The 18,799-nt window shown below is 34.1% G+C and overlaps 1 protein-coding gene across 5 annotated transcripts in view; it reads left to right on the top strand.

Annotated features, from left to right (window-relative positions):
* The window catches only part of LOC101964311 (cytochrome P450 2C18), an 86,733-nt gene that overhangs the window by 43,861 nt on the left and 24,073 nt on the right, over positions 1–18,799 (top strand). For 4 of the 5 annotated variants that reach the window (XM_078037688.1, XM_021731931.3, XM_078037702.1 and 1 more), the window contains exons 2-4: positions 10,323–10,508; positions 12,902–13,064; positions 13,308–13,457. In XM_078037688.1, the coding sequence (XP_077893814.1) occupies positions 10,341–10,508; positions 12,902–13,064; positions 13,308–13,457 (481 nt within the window). In that variant the 5' untranslated portion in view covers positions 10,323–10,340. Of the gene's footprint in view, positions 1–8,000; positions 10,509–12,901; positions 13,065–13,307; positions 13,458–18,799 lie in introns of those variants that run through there. The other variant, XM_013362136.4, reaches the window with a different exon arrangement.

Genomic DNA, 18,799 nt, shown 5'->3' with positions numbered 1-18,799 from the left:
ATTGCATATACTTTTATAATGTATCTTCTTCAAAACTTCTATTTGATTCTTTTGACAAGTTTTTATTAATATCTATTGTCTGTGATATTAACATATTATCCCCCCATTTGTTTACTACTTACTTGGGAAATTATCCATTTTTTGACTTTCAACATGCTTGTGTTTGGTGTAAATGAGTCTTTCATAGACTGTACATAGCCTTTTCTTAAAAAATCCTTCTATATTCCTTTTTTAAAAAAATTCATTCATGGTGTACCTGATACTTTTAAAGTTCAAGAACTTTACCATATTGAAGATCTTCTTTCTACTATAATGCTAACTTATTCTATATGTCTCATATATTTTTGTTCCTCATTTCTTCCTGTATTGCCTTTTATTCTGTTTCATCATCTCTATTTCTATTGAAGTTTTTTATTCCCTTTTGATTTTTCTCTGTATATGTATGTCTTAGGAGCTACCATGGGGGTTACTGTTAACTTCCCAAATTTATAAATATATGATTTGAAATGATTTTCAGTTAGCTTTAAAGGAAATATCATTAATTCTGCTCTCATCCAACTACATTTTTCTTCTTTTGGTCACAAGTTAAACTTTCCTACATTGTGTATCCGTAGTATACATCTATAATTATTCTATTCATTTTCTTTAAAATAATATAGAAATTAAAGAGGGTTAAATATAAAGCAGAATAATATTGAGATTATATTCATCAGTAGAATTACACTTAATGAGGATTTTTATTTTTTAATATTGTGTTGATTTATTTTCCAATATCTTTTTTTTTCAGCTAGAAAGATGAGTCACCTTAGCAGTTTTTTTTGTTTGTTTGTTTGGTTTTTTTTTGCATGACAGATCTACTTGTGAGGAATTCCGTTACCTTTTGTTTTATTTTGGAATATTGTACTTTGTCAATTCTGTGGAAGAATAGCATTGGCAGGTAGAGAATTCTCATTGACTTGTTTTCTGTTAGCATTTTAAATAAATGCATGATTCCACAGATTACTTCCTTCTGTACTTTCTGAGGAAACACTATCAGTTACTTTCATGGAAGATACTTTATATGATGAGTCATTTCTTTCTTGCTACTTTCAACAGTCTCTCTTTGTCTTTGGTTTTCAACAATTTGTTTAAAATATGCCTTGGTATGAATCCCTTGGGGTTTACCCTGCTTGGAATTTATTGAGTTTTCTGCATGTATAAATTTGTGATTTTCCTTAAATTTTAAAGTTTTTACCATTATTTCTTCAGATATGATCTCTCTCCCTTCTCTCTCTGCTCTTGCTGGGATTCCCATCAAGTGTACCTTGTCATAATGGAATTTCATAGTCCCCTTGGATCTATTTATTTATCTTTGTTTCTTTCTCTGTACTATTAGGACTCAAATATTTCTGTTGTTGTCTTCATGTTTACTATTTATTTCTTCTGTCATTCAAGTCTGCTATTGAAACTCTCTGTTGAACAGTTTTCTTGTATCTATTATATTTTCAATTCTGAAATATCTATTTGTTTCCCTTTTAATTTCTTGTCCCTAAATTGATATTTATGACTTTTTCACACACATTGTTTTACTGACTTTTTTTTTTTAAATTTGGCTTTTGAAAGATATTTTTTAAACAAATTTGATATCTGGGTCTCCTCAGAGGTAGTTTTTGTTAAAAAAAAATCTTTTAGCTATGGACATTATTTTTTATACTGTATAATTTTTATAGTTATTATTAAGAACTAGATATTTAAAATATCACAAACATTAACATAATAAATAAGGCATTTTGCCTTCCATTGGTTACTATTGTTTTTTTTTTAAAAAAAGGTTACAATAATCCATTTATTTAATGAAAATTTTTCAAGGACCATAGTATTTCTTGTCATCTATAATTAAGTAAATCTCTATTCTGTTATGTCTGTAGCCAACCAATGTTTTGATAGAGATTTCCTTACACACCTGAATCTAATAAGAAAAGGGGAAAATAAAGATATCCTTTTTAAAAAAATCCTTCATTTAATGTTATTGAGAAAATTTACTGTCCACATAAGTATGAAACAATGGTTATATCTGTGCCAGTCTATTAGCAACCAAAAGTCACAACCTTAGCTGGGCATGATGGCTCAAACCTATACTCCTAGCAACTCAGGAGAATAAGGCAGGAGAGCCATAAGTTTGAGGCCAGCTTGGGCCTTTGAGTGAGAACCTGTCTCAAAATAAAAAAAAAAAAAAAAAGGAAAGAAAAAGATTGGGAATGCAACTCAGGGTAGAGTTCCCTAGGTTCAATTTCCAGGACTACAAAGGAAAAAGAAATTACAAACTTGATATTTGATGGGAAAAGTCCCCATGTCTAGTTAGAGGCCTATGAGCGTCTCAGAAACACAGTACACAATCCTCTATACTGCCTCCTGTGTAGCTGGTATATGCAGAATGTTAGTCTCAATGTAAGATGCCCAATTTACTTACATTTGTGACACTTTCTTCATCAAGTACTGCCCAGGAAGCTGGAAAAATTTGACTAGATTTTAAAGTCCTAAAATAATTTCTTCAGATTAATTGTGGAAACAGTGATTGGTTTGGTGGAGAGACAAATTACTGAACATCTGGATCTACCATCTTTGTGACACTATACTCTAGTAATATCAAGTGATATTAATACTTCAATCTCTGGTATGGAATGCAATTCCACACATTTAAGTTTTCTTTAATTTCTTTTGACATTGTGTGATTTAACCTAGATTAATGATGATAGTCTACATGTCTGGAACCATTCAATTTCCAACTTCACTTCAACAGATTGAAATATTACTTTTAGCTTATAAATGCACTGCTTTAAGTAATTTTAATTTAAGGCTTAAGACTAACTTCATGAGATCAGAAAAGTACCCGAAGTTGACATTACCTCATAACTGTCTCTGTGTGGCTTGTATGCATTGGAGAGGGATTAGTTCTTGCATTGGTCCTTGTGTTACTTCTCTCTACGTTGTGGGTTAGCATGTGTCCATTAGTGGTACCTATGGCTCACTTTAGTCTTTTCTACTTATGGTCTGGATTTTTCTCTTCCCCATTACTTTTGTTAAAATTTTGCTGGTTTGAATGGAGTTAGGTTTGGTGTGGAACAAAGTGCATGCTCTCTTAACTAGTTGGGTGTTTATCTCAGTCGTAATCAACTTTGTGAACTTGTAGTATCACATTAGATTTCCAGCACCACAGAGAAGAGGGGGAAATAAACAAGAACATAAACACCAGTTAGCCTTTCAAAAAGCAGATGCCTACTATAAAATCTATGACACTAATAACCACGCCAACAGGAAGAGTGTTCAACCAGGAACAACAGCAATATCAAACAACTGTGATGATAGAGCACTAAAGTAAACACCAGGTGTCAGTTTTAAGATATCCAGAGACCTAATAACTGCAAAATGTATGGTGGGGGCAGAAATTATAGAAACTATTTTGTCTGAAAAATTTTTAAAAATACAGTTCATTACGAAAAAATAAAATGGGTTAGGAAGATAAAATAAAGTTTTAAATATTCAAAAATTGAAAAGGAAGAAAGCAACAGATAGCAACCAAGACTGTAAAGAAGGAGAAAAAATAAACAAAATAAATAAGAGAAAGAGAGAATGAGAGAATATGGTTTTTAGAGGACTAAAAAGGGGGGAGAAAGAATAACAAGAAACACAAAACAAAACAAAAACCTACTCACCCTCCGACAACAAAACAGAGCAAAATAACAAAATGATGGGTAAACAGAAAAAAGTCATAAAAAAGAAAAGGAAAAAATTTGTGTGTATATATATATATATATATATATAAAACAAACAAAGTAGCACATAAAACAAAAGTAACCAAAAATTCTGAACAAAGAATGAAAAAAAATTATATCCATTGGAATTAGTCAAAACTATGGACAAGGATGGATATTTACTGTCAATGCCAACCAGCAATTATTTCCTTTTCGTCTTTGTCTATGCACCCTTAGTGAGAGCAAAAGTTCTTGTATTATGCAGGAATATGAAATCATTGTTTGGTGAGAGCAGTAAGCTGCTCGGTGCATCTTAGTTTGAATGTTCTGGGTGGCAGCTGTAGGCAGGTGGGGTGTGACTGGAGGAGGTGAGTCACTGGGGGTGTACCCTGGAGGGCCCATCTTCATCGTGACACCTTCCTCTCTCTTTCTCTCTCTCTGATTACTTGCTGGCATAATGGAAGAAGTTTTCTTATGCTACAACCATCCCTCCAGGATGTTCACTGTGACCTTGAGCCCAGAGTATTGGAGTCAGCTGTCTATAGCCTGAGTTGTTTGATACTGTGATCCAAAATAAACTTTTCTTCCTCTAGATTGTACTTGTGAATTAACTTGTTCAGACCAACAGAAAAGCTGACCAAAACACTTACGATCATTTGAGATATATATATATATATATATATATTTTTTTTTTTTAGGGACTTCTATAATGTCTCCATAATGGTGATACTAATGGTGATACTAATTGACATTTCTCTCAACAATGAATGAGACTTCCCTTTTCTCCACATCCTATCAAAATTTTATTTCATGATTTTTGAGCTTTTAATTTGTTGCTGGTAGAGGCTTCTTTGTTCTGTTTTTTTTTTTTTTAAAGATAGAGTCAGAGAGGAGAGAGAGAGAACTTTTTTAGTATTTATTTTTTAGTAATCGGCGGACACATCTTTGTTTGTATGTGGTGCTGAGGATCGAACCCGGGCCACACGCATGCCAGGCGAGCGCGCTACCGCTTGAGCCACATCCCCAGCCCATGTTCTGTTTTGTTTATAATAATCAATATAACTGGAGGGAGTTGATATCACATTGTTGTTTTACTTTGCATTTTCCTGATGGCTAATGATACTGAGCATTTTTTATATGTGTTGGGAATTTGTATTTCTTCTTTTGAGCAGTGTCCATTGAGACCATTTTTTTTTCATTCTTTATTTGGATTACTTGGTTTTTATTTGAAAAAAATCTTTCAGTGTTTCATATATTTGGGATATTAATCTTTTGTCAAATGAATAGATGGCAAATATTTTCTCCTATCCTATATGTTGTCTCTTCACTGTGTTGAATGTTCATTTTGATGGGTAGTATCTTTTTAGTTCAATGTAATGCATTTGTGCATTTTTGCTTCTGCTTCCTGTGCTTTGAGGTCAAAAGCACAGGAAGGTCATATGCAAAAAAATATCATTGTCTCTGTCGATGTTTTATAGAATTCCCCCCTATACATTCTTCCAGTGGTTTTAAGGTTTCAGATCTCCCTTTAATGTCTTTGACATATTTTCAAGTTTTGTACAGTCTGAGAGATAAAGACAACTTTCAATCTTTGTATGTGGATTTATAATTATCATAGCTGTATTGAAAAGGGTGATTTTTCTCCAATATATGTTATTGACACCTTTGCCCATAATCATTTGCTATAGGTGTACAAGTTTATTTCAGGATCTCTTTTTCTTTCCATTTTCTATTTTTATGCCAGAACCATGTTATTTTGCTTACTATGACTCTGTAGTGTTTCTTTAAATTAGGAATTAATATGCCTTTGACTTTATTCTTTTGTTCAAAATAGTATTAACTTTTGGGGTCTTCTGTGTTTCCATTTGAATTTTATGCTGTTTTTTTCCCCACTCAAATCCTTGTATATAGGAGAAATGGATTTAAATCAGTGAATATGTGGTTTACAACTGCAAAGGAGGAGAGGAAAAATAAAAAAGTTTAACAACAACAACAACAAATTTCATTGGGATTCTCATGGGGATTGTATTAACTCCTTAAATTTCTTTAAGTTTTATAGCACTTTTAATAAGGATTAACTCTTCCAATTTATGAGGATGAGAGGTCTTTCTGTTTTCTTTGTCTCCCTCTCTCTCTTCAATTTCTTTCATCAATGTGTTTTAAAATTTAGAGGTATTTATTTCACTTTCTTAGATTTATTCCTAGTTATTTTATTGTTTTGTTGTAGCTTTTATGAATTGGATTCCTTTCATGATTTTTTTCTCAGAAATCATATTAATAGTTTATTAAATTGCTACTGATTTTTGCATAATGATATTGTATTCTTCAAATTTACTGTATTATCTTATCAATTCTAATAGACATTTAGAGGAGTCTTTAAAATTTTCTATTTTTAGGATTATGTAATGGAAAACAGGGATAACTTGGACTTCTTTCTTTCCAATTTATGCCCCATATTTCTTTTTTTAGCTTATTTCTCTGGCTAAAACTTTTATGTTGAATAAAATCAATAAGAGCGCACACCCTTGTCTTGTTCTAGATTTAGGGGAAAAGCTTTCAAGTTTTACCCATTTTTTTATGTTGACAGTGTTTTTACCTTACAAAGTCTTAATTATGTTAAGTTATAATCCTTCTGTAGCTAATTTGCTCAGGGCTTTTATCATGAAGTAATGTTAAATTTTATGAAATGCTTTTTTATCCTTTGTTCTGTTGATGTGATGTCTTATTTAATTGATTTCACTCTTTAATACCATCCATGCATCCCTTGAATAAATCCAATATCATTATCCCGAACGATCTTCTTGATGTTGTGTTAGCTTTTATTTGCTAATTTTTTGTGTGAATATTTGCATTTATGTTCATCAGGGATATTAGTCTGTAGTTTTGTTTTTTGTTGTGTTCTTTTATGGTTTCAGTATCAGGTTGCTGCTGGCCTGAAGAATGATTCTGGAAGAGTTCCCTCTGTTTCAATTGTTTAGAATTGTTTGGAAAAAAAATTCTTCTGTGAGAGTTTGGTAGAATTCAGAGATGAAACCTTTGAATATTGAACCTTTATTTGTTGGGAAATGTTTTATTAGTTTTAATTTCAATACCCATTACTGATCTTTTTGGTGTTTTTTATGGTTTAATATAATTAAATTTTCATAGATTAGAAGTGTTCAGAAATTTCTCTATTTCTTCTAAGTTTTCCCCTATTTTGACACATAGATGTGGAAAAATCTCTTGTATTCTTTAGTATTTCTGTGGTACTTATTATAATCTGTTTTTTGTTATGTCTTATTTTACTGATTTATGTCTTCTTTATTTCTTTTTTCTTAGTCTAGATAAATATTTGTTAATTTTGTCTATGGTTTTTAAAAACTTTGTTTCACTGATTTTTCTTAAAATTTTATCTATTTTTGATCTGATATTTCTTATTCCATTGCTATTATTATTTTTAGGTTTAGTTTCCTATTATTTTAACAGGTCATTGATATGCATCTTTAGATTATTTATTCAAAATTTCCCCAATTTTTATGCAGGCATTTATTAATATAAACCTTATTTTTAGTATTACTATTTCTATATCCCATCTTTTGATAGGTTGTATGATTCCTTTTTTCTACAGTAAGGAAAAGGCTCAGTCAGGAGCCTCAAGGATTATAGGAGGAGATTATAGACATTCAACTCATAGTGAATTAAGTAAATAGAACAAAGAGAGAAGTTTAATTCATTTTATACGTAATGATTCAGAGTTTGAAGACTGACTTGGTTGGTTTGGACTTCAGAGTTTTGTGAGTCAAGAAGCAAATTACTGTTTCTGTTTGACCCAAGAAAAGAGTTTATTTTGAGCTGCTTTATGTAAGTTCTAAAGATTAAAAAAATTAAACTTTCCTGATTCCCACTTTAGCAGGATGCTACTGGCCTTTTGGGATGAGTTTGGAAGAATGCCTCTTTTTCAATGGTTTGGAACAATTTGACTAATGTTATTGATTCTTCTGTGAGAATTTTTTAGAATTCAGCAGTGAAACCTTTGTACCCTGAACTTTTTATTTGTTGGGAAATGCTTTATTACTGACCCAATCTCAATACCCATTATTTCTCTGTTTGTGTTTTTCATGTCTTATTGCTCAATTTGGGGAGGTTATATGTGTCCATAAATTTAAGCAATCCCATTAGGCTTATAATTTTCATAATACTCTCTAATTATCTTTGTATTTCTGTGATATCAACTACAATGTCTACATATTTCATCTGATTTTATTTATTTATTTCTTCTCTTTTTTATTCCTAGTCTAGTTAATAGATTACTGATTTTTGTCTTTTTAAAGAAACTTCTATTGATTTTTAAGTCTCTATTTTATTTATTTCTTCTCTGATCTTTTTTATTTCTTTCCTTCAATTAATTTTTGGTTTTGTTTCTTCTTACTTTATTAGGTTATTGAGATCCATTATTCTGTTATATATTTGAAATTGATTTATGTAGGAACCCATTGTTAGAACCTTATTTTTTAATGCTACTTTTCCCGTGACCCCCAAATTTTGGTATGTTGTGTGATTCTCTCTTACTATAAAAAGAAAAATGGTGAGGCAGGAGCCTCATGGGATGAAGTATGAAAGTAGAAAAATTCATCTTACTGATAATAAATCTAAAGTACTGAAGACAGATATCACATTTATTTTATTAAAAGTAAAAATGTGTGGTATTTTTTTGGTGTTTAGAGGCTGAGATGGTTGGTTTAGAGGTTATAGCTCTGTGAGTCACACAGCAAGTTACTGCTTTGTGTTGATATGAATAAAGGTTTCATCAAGACCTGAGTTAATGAAAATTCTAAAGGTTAAAAAATCAAACTTTTCTGACCACCATTTTAACCAATGAATGCTGCAATTATTAAATCAATTTCTAGTTCTAAAGTCACTTATGAGTGTCACCATGGAATAATGCAAAATAATACACACTTGGTAAACATTGAACTTGCTTGATTTTTTTTTTGAGGTAAGAGAGTCAGGGTATATGAGGTCCAGTCTCAGTTCTACTATCTACAATCTGTGTGCCCTTGGCCATAGCATGGAATCTGTGAGGCCCAGATTCCTCATTCCTCAATGGGAATAATTTTACTTTCTAAATATAATTAAGAAAATTAAAAGTGGTACGATAGATGTGAAAATTTCCATCTCTATAAACATGGAAATTGAACATTTTGTAACTATGATCTTATGTCAACAACTTAGCTCTCTTTACTAAATAGCTTAGAAGTAACTATGCTAACCAATTTGTTGATCTAGTAGTATCTATCAATCCAATGATGTATTGAATCATGACTACCAAAGGTATTCTATTTCATTTGCATATTATTCCTCCTGTGCAGGTAGTCTTGATGTAGTCCCTGGCTTCCATTCACCTCCAAAGCACATGCTTATTTTTCTATGTCCAGTATCATTGCTTGTGATCCAATATTTCATCCCATCACATCTGATAGTTAAGTAGTAAACAGCAACAGAAACAGTTCCATGAGTAAGTGACTGGGGAACATCTGTCAGTTTCTCAAGCCTTACTCCTCCAATTCCCTGAAATTGGCTCGTATTCATTTCTGTGGAGAAAGTTTCACCCCTGTACTGATGGAGAGGAGATAAGCCCTATCTACATCTCCTCCTTTTATAGAATCTCTAATTCAGTTATCTTTGGAGTGAAATAATGGGTATTAATTTGAAGGGAAGCTTGTTGGGCTATGAACACAATACAGTGTACATTCAGAGTAGTGTTTGGGGTCTTTTTATTCACTTTTTTAACATGATTTTCTAGGCAGCTATAGTGTGAGCCATGGTACACCATGGCCATCTGAGTTCATTTAAATTTCTGGTCTACCCCCAGTGAGTTGTGTGAAATGATGGTCTCCTGTTTTTCCAGAATCTCCCTGAACCTGTTTGACAAATAAAAAATAATAATGATCTCTGTTTTCTGCCCTTCAGGTTTGGTGGGGTTAGGGAGAAAGAAGAGTATAGGCTAAATGACAAATTCTAGGTATATATTTGTAGTTAAGTAGTGATATACATTTGTCTTTCAAAATGTATAAATTATACTACTTACTTTAGTTCAGACAGTTGTGATGTTAGTTAAATTCTTTAAACTATTTAAAAGACTTTATTTTCAAACACAAACTATCCTATTGTTTAATGATGTATCACAAGTTCAATATTGCCGTACAAAAGTCAGAGATAAAGTGGATTTTCCCAAAGTCATTAATTTCCAATGGGTCATCAGTCTGAGAATCCAGAATGTTGAGCAATATATTTGATCAAATGTTTCATTTTTTTCTTAATCCTAGATGCACATTGGTATAACCAGAGGGTTGTGTCCTTATTTGTTTCTTTACTGTACCTTGTCTCTTCCTCTGCTCTATCCCAGAATTGTCGACAGTGGAGTTTGGGAAACAGGGCAAAAGTAAATAACAGTTTAGTTTTAACTTTATCAGTTGACAAATGTATTCTCAGAGGGAATGGATTTTTTCTTGTTGACTGACTCAGCATTTTATATGTAAATAGGACATATTTTGAATTTTTAGGGAGAACTATAAAAGCTTTATATTGATTGCAAGCTCACATTTGTTTCAGTAAAAAGAGAAGACTTCAATGGATCTAGCTGTCATCCTGGTGCTCAGTCTCTCTTGTCTGCTTTTCTTTTCATTATGGAGACAGAGCTCTGGGGGAAGGAAGCTTCCACCAGGCCCCACTCCTCTCCCAATTCTTGGAAATATCTTGCAAATAGATGCTAAAAACATTGGCAGATCTTTAAGCAATGTAAGTATACTCATGTTCCTCCAGTGGCTTGCAAAGGGTAAGTGAATTAATTCTTATTTTTAAACATATTCACGGGAGCAAATTATTAAGAGATTGCTGCACAGCAAATATTCCTGGTGGACTTGATGTTTCCATTGCTTTTATATGTCTGTCAATGTTCAACATCTCTAGCAATAAGGAAAATGCAAAGCGAATCTACACTGAAATTCCATCTCACTTTAGTCAGAATGGTCATTATCAAGAATATGAATAATCATACATTTTGATGAGGATCTGGGGGAGAGGTACACTCATATGTTAATGGGACTACAAATTTTAGTGCAATCACTGTGGAAGGCAGAATGTAGATTCTTCAAAATACAAGAAATGGAAAGACCATATGAATCAGACATCCCACTCTTCAGTATATATCCAAATGATTGAATCAGCATACTATAAAAATGTAGCCACTTCAATGGCTATAGTAGCACAATTCACAATAGCCAAGCTATGAAATCCACCTATGTGCCTGTATCCAGATGAATAATAAAAGAAAGTGTTATGTATGTATATATATATATATATATATATATATAATAGATTATTAGTCATACAGAGGAATAAAATTATGGCATTTGCTGGTGAATTGATGGAACTGGAGAGAACTGTGTGAAATGAAGTAAGCCACAGGCAGAAAGTCATAAGTCAGATGTTTTCTCTGATATGAAGAAGCTAATACAAAATAAAGGGGAAAGAAGAAAAGGGTGGAATCTATGAAAATAGAAGAGAGATCAGTCGGGCAGAGGAATGAGATTAAGGAGGAAGAAGTAAGGATGGGAAAAGGGAAAAATGTTTGAATGTATCTTACCTTAATTTCCTAAGTACACATACCAGTCTTACCTTCATGTATATCCAGAAGGCATTACTTTTTTAAAAAAAATCTGTAAATAAATAGAAGAAATAACAGTGGAATAAAGGGAAAAGAACAGGGGGAGGGAGGAAAGAGGGAAAGGGAAATTTCCGTACTAGGCAATGAATTAGAGCAAATCATATTCAATGCTTGTTTAATTATGTAGAGTGTAGACAACTTTTTTTCTTTTTTTCCTTAGTTTATTCTAGTTATACATAACATTGGGGTTTGTTTTGAGATAATTAACTATTAACATATAATTTCTAATGATCTCACATGTGGAATCTTACAACAACAACAAAAAGACATGAATGCATAGTAATGGGGCTGGGATGTGGAAAAAAAAAAGGGTGAGATATTTTGGTCCAGGGAACAAACATTCAGTTACAAGGTGAATAAGTATGGAGACATAAGGCATAGCATGGTGACTACAGTAAATAATTATGTATCTTATATCCAAAATTTGCTAATGTGTTCTCACCGCACATACCCATGAAAATGTTAACACTGAGGTGCTGTATGTTAATTAGTTTGATTGTGGTAATTATTTCACAATGCAAAAATAAATCAAGACATCACATTTTATACATTTACATTAAATTTTTCAAACATACCTGAAAATTTTTTAAAATTTAAAATTTTCTTTTAAAAAAGAAAACTATGGTCTGGGAATCAGTATAAGAGAAGAAAAGTATTGACCATTCAGGGTCCATTGAGGGGTAAGAGGATCCTTGTGGATTTTGAACAATGTTGCTGCTGTGCCCTATGAATTTTGTGGGGTGAGAGAAATTATTCTTCCATGAGATGCTGCATGGCACTACTCCATGGTACTCGCTGTCCTGTGTGTTAATGATAGCTGTGGCCTCAACTGCAAAGAGTGTTAAGATAATCTATACTCACATAAAAATATAGACTTACAGTATACTTTATCTGAATTTATGTGGCATGAGCCTTGCTAAGTGCCCCTGAAGAAATCACTTGGGTAATGGTGCAATTGGGGGAGGAATTTCAGTAACTGGGTATTTCCCTGTTTTCTTATAGAGTGCTCTTGGATAAATGGTGAGATTGGTATGTGTACTTAGGAAATTAAGATGAACTGAGGGCTGATAAATTGTTCAAGCTTCAGACAAAACAAAGGTTCAAATTTAGGTCTTCTGTTTATTAATCATGGTATACTACAAATGAGTTTTGTAACTCTCTAACTTTATTCACTTTAAATGTAAAACAGGACAAACAAGTCTTCTAAATGAATCGATGTGAGAATTAATTACATCATAGGTATCCATTGCCTGAGCCAGGTACATCAAAGACCATCCATAAGTAACATCTATAATTACCATCATATCTGTAAGCAAAACTTAGAAATATTTGAAGGTTCATATGGCAGAATAAAATATAACAAATACAATAAGAATAATCTGAATAACAGTATGAATCATTCAAAATATGTAGGTCAAGTACTTATTTCTTTGGCTAACATTTCTATTTTCTTTCCCGTTTCCAGTTGTCAAAAGTCTATGGCCCTGTGTTCACTCTGTATTTGGGCAAGAAGCCCACTGTGGTGTTGCACGGATATGAAGCTGTGAAGGAAGCCCTGATTGATCGTGGGGAAGAGTTTTCTGGAAGAGGCAGTTTCCCAGTGGTTGATAGAACAAGTACAGGTCTTGGTAAGGGTGCATGTGCGTGAGATAGTGGGCATGTGGAACACAGAAAAAAGAAAAAAAAAAGAGAGGGAGAGAGGGTGGAGAGAGAGAGAGAGAGAGAGAGAGAGAGAGACAGAGAGAGAGAGAGAGAGAGAGAGACTTGATGATCTCCTAAGGCTAAGTTTGGCCATCTTTGTGGCTGACACTTTTAGCTTCCTCTGCCTCACCTGGGATCTCACTCTTCGTTTTCTGCTCCCTCTCTTTTAGGAATCATTTTAAGTAATGGAAACAGGTGGAAAGAGATGAGGCGCTTCTCAGTCTCGACCCTGCGGAGTTTTGGGATGGGGAAGAGGAACATTGAGAAATGTGTTCAAGAGGAAGCTCGCTGCCTTGTGGAAGAGTTGAGGAAAACCAAGTGTGAGTGATTGATAATCACTGCCTTTACCAGACTATCTCCTCCCTAGTAAGGCCCATTGATCCATTCCACACAGAGACATTTGTTCTGGGTCCTGTCTGTCAGCCCTCATGTGGAGGAGGGGTGATTAAAAGCAGAGATCCAGAGTTTGTGTATCTGTGCTGCCTGTGGGTGGACTGGGCATGCATGGTGGGTGTAAAAGGTCACAGCATCTTACTCTTTTTTTCTGTTTTCAAAATCAGTGCATCATGAAGATACAAGGTTTCCTTTTCACTGTGGCAGGAATTGTCCCACCTCCAGCTTTATTCCTACTATGATTTAGATATCAAAAACTCATGAATGGACAATGAAAAAAGAGAGGTAAAAATATAGGGGTTTTATATATATTGTTTTTGTCAAATATTTTGGTCACAGTGCCAAAAATGCTGACTAAAGAGGAGGTTTTATCCATGACACATTTGTGAGCTTCCCATTCCACAACTTTCACCATTGTCCATTGGACACAGTGGAAACACCCACCTTAGATCCTATGGAGATGAAGCAAGTGTTGTGTGTGATTAATGGGACTGTGTTTACGCAGACAACCTTACTGACTGACATCTCTCAGGGTTTCTTCCAAGGCTGGTGTCTGCAATTTCCACCAGTAATTACACTAATGTAGAGTTTCATATTGACTTGCATATCTCCTGGAAAGTCTCATTAATCTTCATTATGGCAATTATTTACCTCTCCCTGTCCTCTACTTATCTGTGAAGTGTTTTTTTTTATATTGTCTCTGATTTTTAGATTGGATCCAGATGGCTCTGTTTATAAATTTCTCTTCCAAACATAACAAAAGACTGAAAATTAGACTTTGCTAGTGAATGACAGACACAAGGAAATTCCAGACTTCCCAAATTGTCTTCCAATTCCTTAGCTAAAATAAAGCTTTTTCTGAAAGCTTGGAACTCTGTAATAATTAAAGGAGTCTGGTAAAGGTGTAGGTAACTCTACAGGTTTGCTATTTTCCAATGCTGTATTCTTTGTTTACATCATTTTTTAAAAGTTTATTAATTTTTAAATATTATTTTATTATGAACATGTAGTTTGTACATGTTATTGGTGGTCAGTATAATACTCCCACGCCTGCATACGGCATAAACTGATCAAATCCATTCTTTCTTTATCTACTCTCCGTACCACCACCACATCATACTCTTCTCCATCTCTAGTATAATCACTATTTTAACTTCAGATTAATTTTTTTAATGTCCACAAATGAGAGACAGTGAAGACTTACCTTTCTGTGTCTGTCTTCTTTCACTTACCATAATGCCCTTTAGTTCTGTCCAGTTGGCTACAAATGATTTAGTTCTTCTTTATGGCAAAAATATGATTTCCTTGTATATTTAGTCAGTATTTTCACCACTGTGACCAAAAGACTTGATTAAAAACAACTTTAAGGAGGAAAAGTTTATTTCGGGGCTCATGGTTTCAGAGGTCTCAGTGCATAGATGGCCAACTCTATTCCTTAGGGCCTGAGATGAGGCAGAACATCATAGTGGAAGTGTGTGGCAGAGGAAAGCATCTGGGGTTATGACACCAGGAAGGGGAGAGGAATGGAGGGGAGTCTTAATCAACAGGACAAAATATAAAACCCAAATCCATACTCCCAGAGACTCGCCTCCTCCAGCCACACCCTGCCTGCCTAGAGTTATAGTTATAGTCTTGGGGTGTTGGGTTTGTTGCGTCCGTTCAGCAAAGAATTGAAGAACAGGACACAGGGATAGGAAGCAAGAAGTAGATTTATTGAAAAAATAAAAGTGTGTTTATTGAAAAGAGACAGAGATGCAAAAATAGGCTTCTCTGAGGAGAAGGGACCCAGAACTGGGAATTTTGGCCTATATAAAACTGGTGAGTTGTGGCCTGTTCTTTCTATGGTCTCTGGAATTTTCTTTTCCTTATCTCCTCCCCTGTCCACATGCTCCTCCCTATTATTGATTGGTGCCCTCTCTGTCCATGCATCTGTTTTAGTTTTTCTATCGGATCCCTACCTTAGGATCATGAGTATGGAAGTGTCTGTCTGATTGGGTTCCCCGCTTGTGTCCATGAGCCCTTTTGTCAACCAAGAAGTTGACTTCATCAGAAGACCCCTTCCTTGCTCCTTTGTTCTGGCCCTACCTGCAACCTCCTCACTTGCCAACTTGCCCTGGCTGCCTAAGCCCTTCTGTATCTCCATCATTACCACCAAGTTAATTGCTCTCAGGGCATTAGTGCATTAGGGCATTAGTTGTATGTTGTGTAAGGTGAGAGATAAGGGTCAAGTTTCAATCTTTTGCATGCACCACTTATTGAAGAAGCTCTCCTTTTCCCACTGGATGTTTTGGTAACTTTGTTGGGAATCGATTGGCTACAGATGAATATTTTTTTGTGTGATCTCTATTCTCTAATACTGTTCTAGTTGCCTGTTTTTGTGCCAGTGTCATGGTTTTTTTTTTTTTTTTTTTTTTTTTTTTTTTTTTTTTTGCTCACTGTGGCAGGAATTGTCCCACCTCCAGCTTTATTCCTACTATGATTTAGATATCAAAAACTCATGAATGGACAATGAAAAAAATAGAGGTAAAAATATAGGGGAGATATATATAGTTTTTGTCAAATATTTTGGTCACAGTGCCAAAAATGCTGACGCAAACATTTCATTTTGCTCAAGATTTTCTTGACTATTCATGATCATTTGTGCCTCCACATTAACCTTAGAATTGTTTTTTCTACTTCTGTGAAGAATGTCATTGATATTTCATGGGGACTAAGTCAAATCTACAAAATACTTTGGGTGGTATAAACTTTTAAAAATATTAATTTTTCTAGTCTATAAACATGGGAGATGTTTCTATCTTTTTATGTCTTCTGTAATTGTTTTCAACAGTTGTTTGTAATTTTATTTTTTTTTAAATTTGAAACTATTTTGAAATCCTTATCTTCGGTTAAGACTATATTTCATATCTTGCTGTCTTTTGACTAAGGATATGAATTTGTCATTTTTTAAAATTTATTTTAATTAGTTACACATGATAGTACAATGACCTTAACATATCATATATTTGAATCAGGTGGGAAATAATTTCTCATTATTCTGAGTGTACAGGTTGCAGAATCACATTGGTCATGCAGTCACATATACCCACAGCAATAATAATTTCATTCTATTGTTCTTCCTTTCCCCTCTTCCCCTCCCCTCCCTTCCCATCACTTCTCTCTACCTAATCTAAGGTGAGACAATTCTTTTTTTTAAATTTTTTTCTCACATCTTCATACATGTATTTTGTATAATGTGGGGGCACCTTCTATCTTCCATATGATTCCCTTTCTCCCTCCCTTTTCCTCCCACCCCTTTTCCCAATCTAGAGGTAACCTTCTTCTCATTCTCTTCCTCCCAACTCCATTTTGAGTCACCCCTTTATATCAGAGAAGACATTTGGCCTTTGTTTTTTTTGGGATTGGCAAATTTCACTTAGCATAATCTACCCTAATGCCACCCATTTCCCTGCAAATGCCATGATCTTGTTATTTTTTAGTGCTGAGTAATATTCCATTGTGTATAAATGCCATTTTTTTTATCCATTCATTCATTGAAGGGCATCTAGTTTGGCTCCACAGTCTAGCTATTGTGAATTGTGCTGCTATAAACATTGATGTGGCTGTGTCCCTATAGTATACTGTTTTTAAGTCCTTTGGATATAGACCCAGAAGAGGAATAGCTGGGTCAAATGGTGGTTCCATTCGCAGCTTTCTGAGGACTCTCCATACTGCTTTCCAAATTGGCTGCACCAATTTGCAGTCCTACCAGCAATGTATCAGTGTACCTTTTTCTCCGCATCCTCGCCAGCACTTGTTGTTTGACTTCATAATGGCTGCCATTCTTACTGGAGTGAGATGGTATCTTAGAGTAGTTTTAATTTGGATTTCTCTGACTGCTAGAGATGGTGAGCATTTTTTCATATATTTGTTGATTGATTGTATATCCTCTTCTGAGAAGTATCTATTCAGGTCTTTGGCCTATTTGTTGATTGGATTATTTGTGGGGTTTTTTTTATGTTTAACTTTTTGAGTTCTTTGTGTACCCTAGAGATTAGAGCTCTATCTGATGTGTGAGAGGTAAAAATTTGTTCCTGGGATGTAGGCTCTCTATTCACCTCAAATATTATTTCTCCTGCTGAGAAAAAAACTTTTTAGTTTGAATTCATCCCACCTGTTGATTGTTGGTTTTAATTCTTGTGCTATAGGTGTCTTATTAAGGAACTTGGGGCCTAACCCCACATGATGGAAATTAGGGCCAACTTTTTCTTCTATTAGATGCAGGTTTGATTCCTAGATTCTTGATCCTTTTTGAGTTAACTTTTTGTGCATGGTGAGAGAAAGGAATTCAATTTCATTTTGTTGCATATGGATTTCCAGTTTTTCCAGCACCATTTGTTGAAGATGTTATCCTTTCTCCAATGCATGCTTTTAGCACCTTTGTCTAATATAAGGTAGTTGTAATTTTGTGGGTTGATCTCTGTGTCCTCTGTTCTGTACCATTGGTCTACCAGCCTGTTTTGGTGCCAGTACCATGCTGTTTTTGTTACTATTGCTCTGTAGTATAGTTTAAAATCTGATATAGGGATACCTAACCTGTTTCACTCTTCCTGCTTAGAATTGCTTTAGTATTCAGGGTCTCTTATTTTCCCAGATGAATTTCATAATTGCTTTTTCTATTTCTGTGAGGAATGCCATTGGGATTTTGATTGGAATTGCATTGAACCTGTATAGTGCTTTTGGTAATTTGGCCATTTTAATAATATTAATTCTGCCTATCCATGAGCAAGGTATATCTTTCCATTTTCCAAGGTCTTCTTCTGTTTCTCTCTTTAGGGTTCTATAGTTTTCATTGTATAGATCTTTCACCTCTTTTGTTGATTCCCAAGTATTTTTTTGAGGATATTCTAAATGGGATAGTTTTCCTCATTTCAATTTCAGAGGATTTGTCACTGATATACAGGAATGCCTTTGATTTATAGGTGTTGATTTTATATCCTGCCACTTTGCTGAATTGATTTACTAGTTCTAGAAGTTTCTTGGTAGAGCCTTTTGGGTCTTCTAGGTATAGAATCATATCATCAGCAAATAGTGCTAGTTTAAGTTCTTCTTTTCATATAGTTATAGCTTTAAGTTCTTTTATCTGTCTAATTGCTCTGGCCAGTGCTTTAAGAACTATGTTGAATGGAAGCGATGAGAGAGGGTGTCCCTGCCTTATTCTAGATTTTAGAGGGAATGCCTTCGATTTTTCTCCATTTAGAATGATGCTGGCCTGACGCTTAGCATAGAT

This window comes from Ictidomys tridecemlineatus, chromosome 1 (genome assembly GCF_052094955.1).
Source record: "Ictidomys tridecemlineatus isolate mIctTri1 chromosome 1, mIctTri1.hap1, whole genome shotgun sequence".
In the NCBI taxonomy this organism is placed as follows: domain Eukaryota; kingdom Metazoa; phylum Chordata; class Mammalia; order Rodentia; family Sciuridae; genus Ictidomys; species Ictidomys tridecemlineatus.
This window is presented reverse-complemented; position numbering and strand designations above follow the sequence as displayed.